We start from the raw sequence: 14,752 nt of genomic DNA on the forward strand, positions 1-14,752 counted from the left end.
CAGTTATTTTTACTTTACACTCTTACCTCTGCTTGTTTGCAAGGTTTCCAGGCTGAAAGCAAACGTATCTACAACAAGTAATGGCCATAAATAACCCAGGACCGTGGGATGGGAACGTTCTTCAGGGAACTTAATGGGCTATTTGGGAACAAACATTTCTCTACCGTTTAAGTCTTGGCGTGTGGGGACGAAAGTGATGGACTCCGTGGGCCGAAGGATGGGGTGTGGGGGGAGGTGGTGCCAGTTCTGTTCTTCCTGTTACAGTTTCTCGGAGGTACCGAGAGGCTGCTTCCCAGGCTATAGCCCTCAGTAACACCGTTAACAAAGCTTACCTCACGGTTCTTGCATCGTGTGTTTGTCTTTCAGTTGACAGTTTAGTCCAGCAGCAATGCATTCAAGGATGGACATGGAACATTCCGGGTCAAACAAGCAGGCTGTCCTGACCCGGTGTCATCCACCACTGCTTCCCAAGGCCTGTCCCTCGGCTCACACCTGGGGCTGCAGGGGGATCCCTTTGGGACCAGATGATGGGGAAGGAAGAATTCCCAGCCCGGTTCTCCATGGGTCAGCTCAGTGTGAGGGAGACGGCTGGCTGCAGGATGGGGCCTGCACTCCAGCCCACTCAGGGGTAGCCTGAACACCGGTGCGGGAGTCCAGCTCCTGCAGGTCCAGGAATACCCGAGGGATGGACAGCGTCGGCGAGGAGAAGTTAAATAAATCAATAACACTCTGTATGTGCAAGCATGGTCTCCTATTTTATTTTCTCACAGTCAGATTTATATACCCTAAGTGATTACATCATCGGGTGCTTAACTAAAACCTCAGAAGATAGTCATCATAGATTGTACCTAATATTTCTAGATGTACCTTTAAAATAATTCTAAAGGTTCTCAGTAACCCTGCAGGGCCTCGTGAGCCACTGCAGTGACTCCGGATCTGGAGTGAGGCGGGGGCCCTTGGGGGGCACAGGGGGCACAACTTGTCTTCTGTTGTAACAGGATCACTCTGGCTGGAGTAGTGAGAACGCCGAGGAGGGGGCCACGCTAACCCAGGAGAAGGTGAGGGTGGCTTGGTCTCAGAGGTCACAGCGGGGGTGAGATTCTGCACATTCTGGAAGGTGCGACCAAATGGATCCGGCGTGAACGGCAGCAAGCCCGTAAGCCAAGGCTGTTGGCCTGAGCACTTGGCCAGGGGGAGCGGCCCACCACCTGTGCCAGCAGAGACCGGGCAGAGGGTGCCGTGGGCTGCATGCTCGTGTCCCCCCCTCCTATTGAAATTCTAAAGTGATGGTATTAGGAGATGGTTAGGTCATGAGGGTGGATCCCTCATGGTAGGGTTAGTGCTCTTATACATGGGACCCCATAGAGCTCCCCAGCCCCTTCCACCAGTGAGGAGCCCTGAGAGGTCGGCCCTCTGCCACCAGGAAGCGGGTCTCACCAGAACCCATCCACGCTGGCACCCTGATCTCAGACCTTCAGCCTCCAGAAATGTGAGAAATAAATTTCTATTATTTATGAGCCACTAGTCTAGGTACTTTGCTATGGGAGTCCCGACTCAGACAGAAGGTTTGGGAGAGCCTGAGGTTTCCCGTTGAGGAGTTAGGCTGGAGATCCTGGGAGCCCCCCTCCGCGGAGCACGGCAATCTGGCCCTTCGACATAAATGCGATTGACAGGCACATAAATGGCATTTTTAGCCAAGAGGCGGCTGGGTCCTCTGGAGGGAGAGGAGACCAGGGTGCAGACATAAGCTCAGCCCTGCCGTCCCCACCCCCCAGCTCTGGATTCAGGAAGAGAAGCAACCAGCCAAGAAGCCTGAGAAGCAGCTGCCAGCTTGTGAGGGAGGAGGGCAGTCCCCAAAGCAGGCCCTGGAGAGCTCACTGTAGCGCCCGCACAGTAACAGCCCAGGTCACATCTGGTCCCCTAACAGGCCACACCCCCTGGCTCTCCCTCTTCCCCGCTGTTCTCTCCTGAGCACTGTCCCTTTTCCAGCCGGCAGGGTGGGCACTGGTGGCCAGGTGATGCGGGCAGTCGTGGGGACAGAGGCGCTGTGGTTTCAGCAGCCCTGGCCCGAGGAGCCCCGTCTAGCCCTGCCCTCAAGCCGAGGCAGCGGCCCACCCACCACGGCCCGGAGCTGGTGCGTCCACCTCCTTTCGTCCGCGCGGGCGGGGGCTGTGGGGGGCAGACCGCAGCCACCGCATGGCCCCACCAGCAGCCTTGGAGGGGGCTCCCTGGGCTGGACCACCCGGACAGGAGGGGCTCTGGGGACCCCGCACCGGCCCCCCGCCCCTACGGGGGCAGTGTTTCTCAGCGGGGGGCGGGGCTTTCTGTGGGGGAGGTGGACTCTGCGGGGGTTGGCGGGGTGGGGGCTGGCGGGTGGGCTCGCGCAGGCGGGGCGGGCGGGGCCGACCGCTCAGCTCCGGGCTGTCATTTGTCGTTAAATTTAGCGGCGGGCCGGTCAGCCGGGCGGCGGCGGGGACTATAAGCGGCCGGGACGCCCACCCTCGAAGCAGGAGTCCGGGCGAGGAGACGGCGCTGGAACCCATGGACACGTCGTACCCCCGCGAGGACCCCCGGGCCCCGACGCCCAGCAAGGCCGACGGCACCGCCCACACGGCCCTCACGCTGGGGGCGCCGCGACCCCCACCTCGAGACCACTTGATCTGGTCGGTGTTCAGCACCCTCTACCTGAACCTGTGCTGCCTCGGCTTCCTGGCGCTGGCCTACTCCATCAAGGTGGGCCTTGGGGGCGCTTCGAGGGGGGGCCAAGAGCGTTTCGTGGGGGCAGCTCATCAAGTTGGGGTGCAGGAGTCTCCACGGGGCCGTCCGTCAGCCTGACGGTGGTGGGAGCTCCTCCCTCATGAGGGCTTCTCCACCGAGGCTGGGGTGTTGTTCATAAAAACGAAAGGGGGGGGGTCTAGTTTGTCCCAAAGAGCCCAGGGTCGATGGGGCCTTACCCAAGGGGGTCTCTTCCATCAAACGCTCTCAGCACCGCTGAGGACTCCCTACCCTCGGAGGTCCTTGGAGGCTGATGCTGGCCTGGGAGGGCCACTGGGTCCATAGCTGGAGTGAGAGGATGCAGGGTCTCCTCTCAGCCCCACCTTAGGCTGAACCCCCCATGACCCAGGGCCCCCTGGGCCGGCCAAGCCCACGTGCCCAGCGGGGGACAGTGAAGGGAGTGGGCGGGGCCCAGGCAATATCCCCTCAGGCCACACCCCTCCATCCAGACTTTGGGTCCAGCTCGGGTCCTCCAAGGTGTGGACCCAGCGGCTGCCTGGGACCGGGTGGCAGGCCCCACCCAGGCCCCAAGCACGTGTAGAGAGCTGGCCCTGCTGCTGGCCCGCAGGCCCGCGACCAGAAGGTGACTGGAGATCTGGAAGCAGCCCGGCAGCTCGGCTCCAAAGCCAAGTGCTACAACATCCTGGCCACGGTGTGGGCCCTGGTGCCGTCGCTGCTGCTCGTGGTGCTGGTGACGACCGGCGCCCTGCACCTGTCCCGGCTGGCCAAGGGCTCCGCCGCCTTCTTCAGCACCAAGTTCAACGACTCAGACTATGACTGACGGGCTGGGCCCTGCCCCCGCCCTGACCCGGGGGCTCCACCCTAATCACCTGGAACCCTGACCTGCCTGCGGGCCTGAGGCCCGCCCTCCAGCCCCAGCCCGGGCACCTAACACTGACCCTGAAGGTCCTCCACGGGGACCCCAGGGCCTTACCCTCACCTCGATGCCCCCAGTCCCCTAACCGCCCCCCCCCCCCCCCCCGCCCCCCCGGGCCGCCCCCCCCCCCCCACGCCCCCGGCCCCACCTGGAACCCTGACCTGCCTGCGGGCCTGAGGCCCGCCCTCCAGCCCCAGCCCGGGCACCTAACACTGACCCTGAAGGTCCTCCACGGGGACCCCAGGGCCTTACCCTCACCTCGATGCCCCCAGTCCCCTAACCGCCCCCCGCCCCCCCCCGGACCCCCAGGCCAGCCCCTCCCTCCCCAGTCACCAGGCTCAGCCTCAGTTTCACAATTAAAAGCGCCTGGCTCCAGAAAGTGCCTTCCAGGACTGTTCCTGGCTGGGGTGGGGGAGGGTATCTTCCTGAGGGAGCTACCCTAGGGACCACTGCAACCAAATCCCCCTGGACTGCCCCCAGCGTCCTGCCCCGTCGGCTTGGTGCCCCTACCGTCCTCTTTGCTCAGGCACTGGGCAGCCTGCGGCTTCTGGGTGGAGGAGCCCGAGTATTTTAGAATGAGGTTTGGGAAGTCGGGCTTTGATCTCTGCCGCTCTGCGGTTTAGTGGCCTGTCTTTCAGAATGTGTGTGGTGTGTCTCCGAGTCCACGTCTGCCCATCCCCGAGTCAGCGTGTGTGCACACGTGTTAAGGGGAGTCCCTGGCCAGTGAGACTTGCCCTCGTCCTGCACGCTCCCGTCCGAGGCTGGCCTGTGCTGACCTCCTTCTTTGGGTCACTGTCCTTGTGACCCTGCGTCCCTTTAATTCTGATAAATCTCTGTCCCCGCAGTGGGTTCCCTCCTTCCTGGATCAGCGGGGCTGGACACAGACAGACAAGCACACTGACACGGTCACACCGTCGTCCGTGCACGCGTCCATCACACCTCGTGCACAGGAGCACACTCCGCACATGCACGATTGTACAGAGAGGGAGACGTGGGGGGCGAGTACACATCCTCAAGGCAGTTTACCTCCCTCACGTAACCCCCCGCCAGCCGCAGCAGAGCCTGGCAGAGTGGGGGCTGCCAGGGACACACGCACACCCTGTGTGGTTGGGTGTGAGGCCCCTGGGCCTTGCTGTGGCCGGGCCAATGACAGGGCAGGCTAATTGCAGGGGCCTTAACCACAGGGCGGCTCAGGGCTCTGAATACCCCACCCATGGTCCCTTCCCCTCCCTTTGCCTGCCCACCCTGCCTGGGCTGGGGGCGTGGCTCTCTGTCTAGCTGCTGTACTTGGAGCCCCCAGAGTAGCCCCCCTCCTGTGACAGCCAGCAGTTGGTCCAGCTGTCTCCAAAGCGTGCCAGCAGAGAGGAGTCCCGGCTGCAGGCCGGCGGTACCCCAGCCCCATGCTGAGTGCGCGCTGCTCTGAGCCAGCCCCTGAGGCAGAGGTTGTGCCGGCCGGGGCCTGGGGTGGAGAGAGAGCACTGCTCCTTCCTGGGCACTGGTCCTACGTTGGACTAAGGACAAGGCCAGTGCTCGGACTAGGATGGAGATGGCGTTCCAACACTGAGCTCCAGGTTTGGCCCAGGAAGGGACCAACCCATGCTGGACACAGAGGCTGGGGGCAGGGGTCAGCCTGTGTGTAGCCGGGTGCATGTCTCCAAGCAGGGCACGGTCTTCCGGTCTCCACATTTGGTGAGGGGAGCAGACATTGTCCAGCCCTTGCCCAGGTGCTGAGGACAGAGAAGATGCAGTCAAGCCAGGCACGGAGGAAGGTCACCAGCAACCCTTCCAGCCCATCTCCTGGGCAGGTTGAAGGACCCTGGTCGAGTTCAGGCAATTGGCTGTCATGGGCCGGACCAGCCAGGCCAGCACACACATGCTGCCACCGTCACGGCCCCCTGGAGGGCTGCCCCTCCACAGGCACAGGTGGGTGTGCGTGCGCGCGCGCACACACACACACGGCACACACACGTGGCACGGATCAAGCTACGTCGGTCCTGTGGGTGAAGGGCCACCTACCACCCCCACCTGATGCCTGTGCCCACATCTGGCTCCAGGGCTGCAAAGGCAAGTGTCTGCCTCATGGGGACAGTCCCTGGCCGCCATGCTCTGCTTCAGCAGACCTGCCTGGGCCTTTGCGGCACGGCCACGGGTTGAGCGAGAGCCTGTGGGCCCCTGGGGGAGCCCCACCAAGTCGCGGGATCCACCGAGGCCACTGGCCCTCAGGGAGCTGGTGTGCAGCTCGGCCACACTCCCTGCAGCCACCCCCTTCCCGCCCTCCCTCACGGGGCTTCAGTCCATCACAGTTTGTCTGCCTGGTGTCTGCTTCTTGAAGAACTCAGGCTAACTCTCCACTGAGAACAGAGAGCAGCGGTTTGCAGATGAAGGAGGGGCGCAGACGTGACGGGACCCGCTTACTGGCTCTACGCGAGCAAGTGACTGTGCTTCCCAGCCACGTGGAAGGGAAACTTGATCCTTTACGAAATCCTCACGTTCAGGAGGGAGCTGTCAGCTCCTCACAGCAGACAAAGCTTGCCCATTCCTCAGGCGGATCTGGTGCAGCAGGCTCGGCCCTCGCCAGGATTTCCATGGCAGACACCATCTCGCCTCACCCTGGGGAAACCCAAGTCTGCTGTGCCAACTGAGGCGCTGAAGCCCAGGAGGAGACAGTGGGCAGAGCCTCGGCCGAGGGCAGCCTGCCCAGGACAGGCGGGCCCAGGGCCATGGCCTTGAACTCACGCATACTTGGCCCCCGCCCTTCTGGCTGGTCAGAGGAGATGCGGGGTCACACCCCACTCCCCTCCCTTGCTGGCTGAGGAAAGGCATGTGACAGAGACCATCCAACTTGACTGAGTGGCCCAGAGGCAAGAGGGCCCAAGGACCGAGGATGCTGCGTGCTCACCGCAGCCCAAGAGCACCTGGACCCAGCCATACCTGACGCTACCTTGTGTGACACGGAAGGTTCCTTTGCGGTGAAGCTGCGACTCGGTGTCCCAAGTAATCCCACAGGAGACTGAGTCTCCCCCACGCCCCTCATCCTGCTGTGCTCCCCATCAAGGCCGGCTCTGCCTGTCTTCTCCGCAGAACCGCTGGCCATTCCCCCACCTCACCCTGTGGGGTCCTAGGGAAGGGGCACTGAGGGAGGGCGGGAGCAGACATGCTGTGTGAGGCTGCAGGAAAGCTGCCCGTCCATGGGGGGTTAGGCTGGGGAGGGGCTCAGGCTAGAGGCAGAGTCTTGAACTTAGGCCGAAGAATCCAGACTTTCCTTGGAACCCGTGAGCCTGGCTGCCATGTGGAGGAGGGTGGGAGGGGGCGGCAGGCTGGGAGGGCGTTGAGGAGGGGTGGGTGCAGCCAGCGGGGGCACCCGCAGAGGGAGGGGGAGGACCTGAGAGACATCCCTGAAGCCAATAGCCCTGGTCGTTTTGGGGGAGGGGGCAGGACTGGGCCAGGGGCGGGGGGGGACTCGGTGGGGCTGGAGGGCCCAAGGGTGTCCCAGAGGGGGTCCTGTGGGCTCTGTGCAGATGTTTAATGTCTTCAAAAAATCTTCCCAGGAAACTCTTGGAGCAGAACTTGCTGCCCCTGCTTCCTACAGGTGTGACCTTTGTATCCGGCCAGCTGAGCAGGGAAAGGAGACCTTGTGTCCTGCGGGGAGAGGAGGCATTGTGGGGTGAGGGCACACACTGGGGGCTACCTTGGGGGTCACGTGCCCTGGACCCCTGGGTGGGTCTGCAAGTGGGGGCCTACCTGGGGACAGGGGGAGCCGATTCTGTGATGGCCACAGCTCAGCCTCCAGCAGGGGGGCCCAGGGCCCTGCCCGGGCAGTGACCTCAACTGTCACAGAGCCCTCAGAGAAGGAAAAGTCAAGCTTGCTCCCCTGGTAGGAGATGCCAGAGACGCACACTCCGGAGACCCCCGCTGGACACATGGGGTCGAAGGTCAAACCGGCCTCAGTGATCCTGCGGCAAGGGGAAGGTTCTGTGAGGAGGGGAGTGGCGGCAGGTGGCTGCCCCGTGCCTGCCACTGCACTCACCTGAACCCCGTGACCCCGAAGAGCACCGCCTGCAGGAAGCCCCCCATGCCTGTCAGGAAGTTCACGGCACCCGACCTGTCTGCATTCTCCGTCCACACCTGCAGGGGGCAAGGCGGTCAGTGCAGGAGGTGGGCGTGGTCAGCGTGGAGGTCGAGGCTCTGGCCAGGCTCACCTTGAAGGGCTCTGTGACGTTGGCGAAGCTCCTCTCCAGGAGGTCCCACGCCCGCCCAGCATCCTTCAGCTCCATCCAGCCCACTGCAAACATGCTCTGGGGACAGATCAGAGGTCACGCTGGGGTGAGGCCCACTGCGTGGGGAAGGAAGACTGAGGCCAGTGGGACAGGGCCGGGGCTGCCGTGAGCACCCCCCCCCGCCACACCCTGCAGTTTCCTTACCCAGGTCATGGCAGGGCCCTGGGGGGACGTCACAGCCTCATACATCTCCAGGTTTTGCCTGCGAACTTGAGGACTCAGGGGGAAGGGGACGGGGTACCCCAGGAGCACAACATCTGCCTGCTTCACCTCCTCGCCGGGGGGGGCGGGGGGAGGCGCTGCTGATGGGGTAAGGCGGGAAGGGCGGGAACTGCTCTGTTGGCAAGGGGGCATCCAGGGCGGACACGAGGTCCTGTGGCAGGGGAGAAGGGCCCTGAAGGAGCTCCAAGTCCACTCACCAGGCTGGTACCCATCAAACTCAGGGTGGAAGTTCAGTTGGGCCGGGGCTGCCGTGAGCACCCCCCCCCGCCACACCCTGCAGTTTCCTTACCCAGGTCATGGCAGGGCCCTGGGGGGACGTCACAGCCTCATACATCTCCAGGTTTTGCCTGCGAACTTGAGGACTCAGGGGGAAGGGGACGGGGTACCCCAGGAGCACAACATCTGCCTGCTTCACCTCCTCTCCTGGGGGGGCGGGGGGAGGCGCTGCTGATGGGGTAAGGCGGGAAGGGCGGGAACTGCTCTGTTGGCAAGGGGGCATCCAGGGCGGACACGAGGTCCTGTGGCAGGGGAGAAGGGCCCTGAAGGAGCTCCAAGTCCACTCACCAGGCTGGTACCCATCAAACTCAGGGTGGAAGTTCAGTTTCGGGTCAAAGGGCACCTTGATCTTATCAGCCACCACCAGCCACTGGCTGGGGATGGGCTGACCCAGGTCCTGGGCCAGGGCAGCAGCAAAGCGCAGGCTAGGAGTAGAGATGGGGAGAGGTGGGCTGCAGCCCCAGCACTCCTGGCTGGCCCCCTGCGTGGTGGAGGTGGGGCGGGTGCTTGGGTCTGACCTGTTCTGGACCAGGACGTTGGTGTACACGGAGTTGCTGACCCCTGAATGGTACTCGTCAGGGGGCATGACTCCTGGGCACGTAAGTACAAGGTGATGTTTAGTGCAGGGTCTTGGGAAGCTGCCCCGATGCCAGTTGCCAGCGTGGGCCTGGCGGTATCGGGTGCCGGCGATCGCGTGCTGAGCTGAGAAGCACCCACCTGCCCCTGCCCCGCCATCCACACTCCTCCCACCGTGGCCATGCTCTCACCCTTCAGGTGGAACTTCTCCTCCCCAGGGCTCCACTCCACACGGCTGCACCAAAACTCAGCCACGGCACTGACCACATCCCAGCCCCCAGCCTCGCGGAAGAGCTGCAAGTCCTGAAGAGCAGGAGGTGGTGCATCAGAGGCCGTGGCGCCTGTGATTCTAGCTCCCGCTGGTCATTGCATTTCTTGCCAACACCCACCCTTCTGAGTGCCCAGAAAGGGAGGCCTGGCTCTGAGATGCTCCACGGGACCGGCCCAGACAGGAAGTCATGGCAGCGTGGAGGGCGTGGCCTCGCTAGGCAGGGGGCCACAAGTGGCGGCACAGTGACACCTCACCTGGGTGGTGTGGTAGTACAGCCAGAAGGCCAGCACCACGGCGCCGTTGATGTGGATCTCCTGGGTCCCGTAAATGGCCTCAGGGCAGACCTCCAGGCCGGAGCCCGCGCTCTCCCAGGCAAACTTGGCTCCCTGGGGGGTTGGGGGGGGTGGAGTAGACCTGACTCCGCTCTCGGGGGGTCGGGGGTAGCCCGCCCCGGTTCTCGACGCTCTCAGCCTTCGCCATGGAGGGCAGACAGAGGCGGGGGCACCAGTTGTCCCGGGTGCCCTCGTGGGGGCCTGCGGGCTCTGAGTGCCCTCTGTGTGGCCCCATCGTGGGCCAGGTGGCCTCTGCCCCGGTTCCACTGTGTACTTGCCCTGGGGCAGGGCAGTGAGGGGACCCCCTGCTCGGTCCCGGTCAGGCTGTTGTTCCCACATGTACAGGACATTCCAGCCCCACCCACAGAGGGGGATGGGGGGAGGGATGAAGGCCTGGGGGGTAGTATGGGACATCAGGCCTTTGGGGGGCCCCGTAGGATAGATGCTCAGTCCCCCTCACCTGGTAGCCTAGGTTCTGGGCGTTGTACAGGGCCCCACCGAGCGTCCGGATGCGGTACTGCAGGAGAGCCCTGGCGGCCTCTGGGTGGAACAGCAGGATACTGGGGAACATCCAGAGATCCTGCGAGTACAGCCCAAGCAGCCCCTCGTTCTGGCGCTCTCACTCCTCTCTCCCCACGGGCCACGTCCAGCTCCCTCCTCTACTGCCCCGTCTGGGTCTGTCCTGGGCCCTCTGCCTGCCAAACCCCCAGTCCCATCCCCAGCCCAGACGCTCCTCAGGCCTGGTCCCCCGCGGGCATCTGCGTCTGCCCAGGGCTCAGGCCAGAGTCTGGGCGTGGGCAGCCTGGGGCGGGGGGTGCCTGCTCTGTTGCTCACTAGCTGCCCGACCCAGAGTGAGCAACTCTGCCTCTCTGAGCCTCACCTGTAAAGGGAGCACAACACCAGCTTCTCCAGCACCAGGAAACGTGCAGCAGCACCCTGGACCCTCCCAAGCCCAGCGGTCAGCCGGTCCTGGCTTCCTCACCTTCCTCCACCCTCGCTCCACTCAGCAGCCACAAGGGTCTTCCCAGAGCCCACGGCTGCCCGCGTCCTTCCCCAGTTAAAGTCTCCACAGCCTCCTCAGCCCCCTCTGCAACCGCTCTTCCTGCAGCGGTGAGGGCACCCTGGACAGATGCCCTGCACCTGCTCAGTTCTGGGCCTCCGAGCCTTCTGGTCCCCTTGCCTGAATCACATCACTTGTTTTCACCAAATGCCTACACAGCCTTCAGCCAAGACACTACTTCCTCCAGGAAGCCTTCCGTCTGCCACGGTCCCTGTGCTTCCCCAACCACAGCCCCATCCCACAAAGGGGAGAGGCAGCAGCTCTGTGTACAGCCGGCTCTGCAGCAGGTGTGCGTTAAGGATGGATGGTGCATACCTGGTCCCAGAAGACGTGGCCCCAGTAGCATTCCTCACGGCTCCCGTTGGAGAGGCCCCCTGGGCTGAGGCCGTGGCAGACGTATCCTGGGGCCCCGGGCTGGGGCAGGGCACTGAGCAGGTAGTAGAGAGCTCCACGCAGGGCCTGGCGCAGACGCAGGGGCCCCTCCACATCCAGGCCACAGCCTGCCCAGAGCTGGGCCCAGGCCTGCGCGTGGGCCACGTACAGAGCGTGCCTGGCCTGCAGCTGCAGGGCATCGGCGAGGCAGGCCTGGGCTTCGGCCTGGCTGCCACCCACCACCGTCAGGAACTCCCACATCCCATCTTCCTCCCCTTCCCCAAGGGTCAAGGCTGGGGGCACCGGCGTCCACAGCATGTGCACCTCCTGCCGTGCCCCCCCAGGCTGCTCGGGGGTGAGTGTGTGGCCGTACAGGTACCTGCAACAGGACGGCTGTGTCTTAGTGACGGCTCCCTCCTCGGGCCACCCAGCCGGGCCCCCGCCCCCTCCTCACCGGGCTCCCTGGAAGTCAGGACCCAGATGCAGGTCCAGGTCCGGGCTTTCTGGGGAGAAGGCTGACTGCAGCAGCACAGTGATGGGCCAGCTCCCTGTAGCCAAGCGGGTGATGGACACACTGAAGGCCAGGACGTGAGGCAGCGTGCGGTGGGCATAGATGCGCTGGGAGGCCCGGAAGCTGGGGCCCTCCAGGGTGTGCAGAAAGGAGCCTGGCGGGGCGGGGAGGGGAAGACAGGGTAATTCGCACACCCCACTCGGGGCCGCTGAGGACAGTTCCAAAGGTGCCGCCCTATCTGGGCGGGGAGTGGAGTCACCTCCGAGCCCCGGATGCCCTGTCTGGGAAGCGACAGCTGCACAGGGGCCGCCAGCTCCTGCCAGCCCAGTAGGCCCGTGCGGCTGAAGGCCTCACAAAGTGGCCGCTCAGGGCTTCCTTTTCTTTGGGAGTCTGCATGCTCTGGATGGGACCTCTGTCGGGTTTCCCACTCACGTGGAACAATGGCGAAGGGGAGGGGGAGGTCAGGCAGTGGCTACCTGTGTTAGTGTCCAGGACAAAGGTCTTGGTCAGCTGCTCTCCTGATCCTGCAGGGACCTCCAGCTGGACATTGAGGGGACTGGGCAGAATGGCCCGGTGCGTATCCCCCCAAGCCCCATTGTACACGCCGCTCACATGCAGTGTCTCATGATACACGCGTGTGCCCAAGTAGGCGTTGGTCACGGTGGCCAAGAGCCGGGGGTCACTGGGCAGACAGCGGGCAGTGAATCTGGTGGCGTCCTTGCCAGCATCCTCCATGGAAACGTTGGCTCCGCGGAGAGGCCTGCAAAAGGGGGAGTCAGAGGCTTCACCATTGGTTGGGCCTCCCTTTTCTGTAAACCCCGAAGCTCGCCTTGCAACCTGGCTAATGCCCCCACGGGTGGAGGGACGGGCGAGACCCACCTGGGCAGCCCCGACTGTCCAGAACCCCACTCTCAAGCCACCCCAGGAAACACCCTCAACCCTCAGAGGCCCTCGCCCCCGATACTGATCTCCAGGGACACGGCAGAGGCCCCGGACTCCCACCTTGGGGCCTCAGTCCCTTCCAGCCCTCTCCGGGCGCACCGCCTCGAAGCCGTCCGGCTGGCGGGAAGGGAGGAGGCCTAGGCCGGCGGGCCTCACCCTCCAGGAGGCCGGCTGGGCACGGGGTCGGGTGCCGGCGGCTGGGGGCTGGGGGGCGGGCGGGCCGTCGGCCGCGCCCCTGGGGCTCGCCGCAGCCCAGCCGCGTCCCTCGGCTCCAGCGGGTGGGCGCCGGAGCGGAGGGAGAAGGAGCCAGCGGCGGCCTGGTCACCGGAAGGCCCCGGGTCCCCGCCCCAGGGCGCGCAGGGCGCGCCGGATGGAACGTCCCCACCCCCGGGGCGGGCGGGGCCGCCAGGAGCCCAGCTCCAGCTCTGCCTCGAGTCTTCTCCCAGGGTGCATCTGAGAGGGACGGGGTTTCGGCCTAGGTGTCCCCTCTCTTGCCGCCGGGTCCTGCCTCTCTCCCTGAACCCCCGTCCGCCCAGGAGAGGTGAGGCAGGTCCCGCTCCTGGAGCCCCGCCTTCCTTTGTCCCCGCCCCGCTTTCTGGTTCCCCCCAGCCTCCTCTCAGCCCGTTCTACCCACTTGCCCCCTGCCCCGCTGGAGGCTCCAGGCCCTGGGCCTGTCGGGACCTCGTCTCTCTGGCCCTGGTCTGACCCGAATGACTGTGCTCTGACCACTCGCCCAGCCAGGGACACTCGGATTCAACGTGTCCCTGAAACCTGCTCTTGCCGTGGCCTGCCCAGCACAGGCCGTGGTGACTTCACCCACCCCGCTGCCTAGGCCTGCTGTGCCCACACCTACATCCACCGGCGCGTCCCCCGCCCAGGGTGCCCGCTCTCGCCGTCCACCCTCAGTCCAGGCCGTGCTCCTGGGTTAGTGCCGTCGTTGCTCTGGCCCCCCAGCCCCTGTCAGCAGAGCCAGAGCCACATCTACCCCAGGAGTGGTCAAGTTCTCAAAGCCTGCAGTGGTGCCCACCTCACCGGCGGGACAAGCCACCCAGGGCCCCTCCCCCCCGGCCCCTCCCCCGTCCCGCTGCTGCCCTCCTGGCTTCCTTGCTGCTTCTGCACCTTTCCAAGCACGCTCTGTTATGGACTGAATGTGATCCCCCCAAAACCCATCCGTTGAATTCTAATCCCCGGTGTGATGGTATCTGGAGGTGGGGCCTTTGGGACATAATCAGGTCAAGAGCTGTCAGGAACGGGATTACGGCCCTTATAAGAAGAGGCCCGAGAGCTCGCCCTCTTTCTACCCTGTGAGGACACAGCCAGAAGACAGCCATCTGCAGGGAGCGGGTCCTCACCAGACAGCAAATTGCCTGGCATCTTAACCCTTGGCCATCCCAGCCTCCAGAACTGTGAGAAATAAACTTACCTGTTGACAAGCCACCCGGCGTGTGGTATTTGGTTACAGCAGCACGAGCCAACCAAGACAGGCCCCTCTGTGGCCTTTACACTTGCTAAATCACTGCCTTTTCGTCAGGACATCCTTAGGGTTGATCCCTCCCTTCCTTCCGTTTGTTTTCAAACGCCTCGTCCACAACCAGATCTTCCCAGACTACTTACATGTAAGAGGAAACCATCGGCTCCATCCCCCCAGCCCCCTGCTTTCCCTTCCTCCTAGAATGCCAGCTCCAGGAGGGCAGGGATTTTTTGTCTGCCCTGTGGAATGAATAACTGGATCATGGAAGGGAATCTGGGGAAGTGGAGGGGCTGACTGGGGTCCCAGAAGCTGGCCAAGCGCAGCAGGGTTAAGCAGAGAAGACTTCAGGATTCGGGGGCTGTCGGTCGCCGGCCCTGCCCATGGAGGCCAAGCCTCACGTCAGAGCTTCCTGCCTCAGGCGTTCCCCTGAGCTCCCCCGGGAAGCGGGGGCTACCACCCTGTCCCACTGAGATGGGAAGGAGTACGAACACCTGTTAGGATGCCCGGCTAAGCGCGACAGGACCCAACGAAAACGAATCCCGAGGAGAATTTACCATCGGTGCGCGAGGGCGCCGCCCACCGCCTGTGCCATCGCAGCTCCCGTCCGGAGCAGGGGCTACGCTCAGGTCCACTCTCCTCTGGCCTGTTTCTGAAGTCCGCAGACAGCGAGTGGACACCTCTGGGCTCAGGCCACACAGCCTCAGGGATGGCTTCACTCCTGACGCTGAGATCCAAATCTCTGAGGAGCGCCGGTGACCTACCTAGCTTCAGCCAAGGGTCAGCCCCTGCT

The 14,752-nt window shown here is 64.0% G+C and overlaps 3 protein-coding genes across 3 annotated transcripts; 1 reads left to right on the forward strand and 2 right to left on the reverse strand.

Annotated features, from left to right (window-relative positions):
* Positions 1–741: 741 nt before the first annotated feature.
* Positions 742–3,749, forward strand: IFITM5 (interferon induced transmembrane protein 5). The gene is made up of 2 exons (XM_024131771.3): positions 742–2,733; positions 3,344–3,749. The coding sequence occupies exons 1-2, from the start codon at positions 2,197–2,199 to the stop codon at positions 3,554–3,556; spliced, it is 750 nt and encodes a 249-aa protein (XP_023987539.2). The 5' UTR covers positions 742–2,196; the 3' UTR covers positions 3,557–3,749.
* An 836-nt stretch (positions 3,750–4,585) lies between these two features.
* On the reverse strand, positions 4,586–6,746 carry LOC129391888 (uncharacterized). The gene is made up of 2 exons (XM_055083059.1): positions 6,584–6,746; positions 4,586–5,379 (listed from the first exon to the last, which is right to left on the reverse strand). The coding sequence occupies exons 1-2, from the start codon at positions 6,744–6,746 to the stop codon at positions 4,586–4,588; spliced, it is 957 nt and encodes a 318-aa protein (XP_054939034.1).
* A 119-nt stretch (positions 6,747–6,865) lies between these two features.
* PGGHG (protein-glucosylgalactosylhydroxylysine glucosidase) lies at positions 6,866–14,605 on the reverse strand. Its single transcript, XM_024131571.3, is given in 15 exon segments — positions 6,866–7,207; positions 7,209–7,291; positions 7,394–7,605; positions 7,680–7,777; positions 7,852–7,947; positions 8,441–8,574; positions 8,716–8,852; positions 8,946–9,018; positions 9,195–9,306; positions 9,529–9,660; positions 10,067–10,186; positions 10,982–11,417; positions 11,493–11,703; positions 12,026–12,309; positions 14,517–14,605. Coding segments are annotated over 15 exon segments (2,508 nt in total). The 5' UTR covers positions 14,555–14,605.
* Between the last annotated feature and the right edge of the window lie 147 nt (positions 14,606–14,752).

The sequence above is a fragment of the Physeter macrocephalus genome, unplaced genomic scaffold (assembly GCF_002837175.3).
Source record: "Physeter macrocephalus isolate SW-GA unplaced genomic scaffold, ASM283717v5 random_660, whole genome shotgun sequence".
NCBI classification, from domain to species: domain Eukaryota; kingdom Metazoa; phylum Chordata; class Mammalia; order Artiodactyla; family Physeteridae; genus Physeter; species Physeter macrocephalus.

What these genes read in the sequence shown, in the direction of transcription:
- IFITM5 (XM_024131771.3), top strand. Translation starts at nt 2,197, where the DNA reads ATGGCCCCACCAGCAGCCTTGGAGGGGGCTCCCTGGGCTGGACCACCC. An exon ending in CGCTGGCCTACTCCATCAAG is followed by an intron (nt 2,734 to 3,343) that starts GTGGGCCTTGGG and finishes GCTGGCCCGCAG; the next exon opens with GCCCGCGACCAGAAGGTGAC.
- LOC129391888 (XM_055083059.1), bottom strand. Translation starts at nt 6,746, where the DNA reads ATGGCCAGCGGTTCTGCGGAGAAGACAGGCAGAGCCGGCCTTGATGGG. An exon ending in GTCACACAAGGTAGCGTCAG is followed by an intron (nt 5,380 to 6,583) that starts GTATGGCTGGGT and finishes CTCTGTCCTCAG; the next exon opens with CACCTGGGCAAGGGCTGGAC.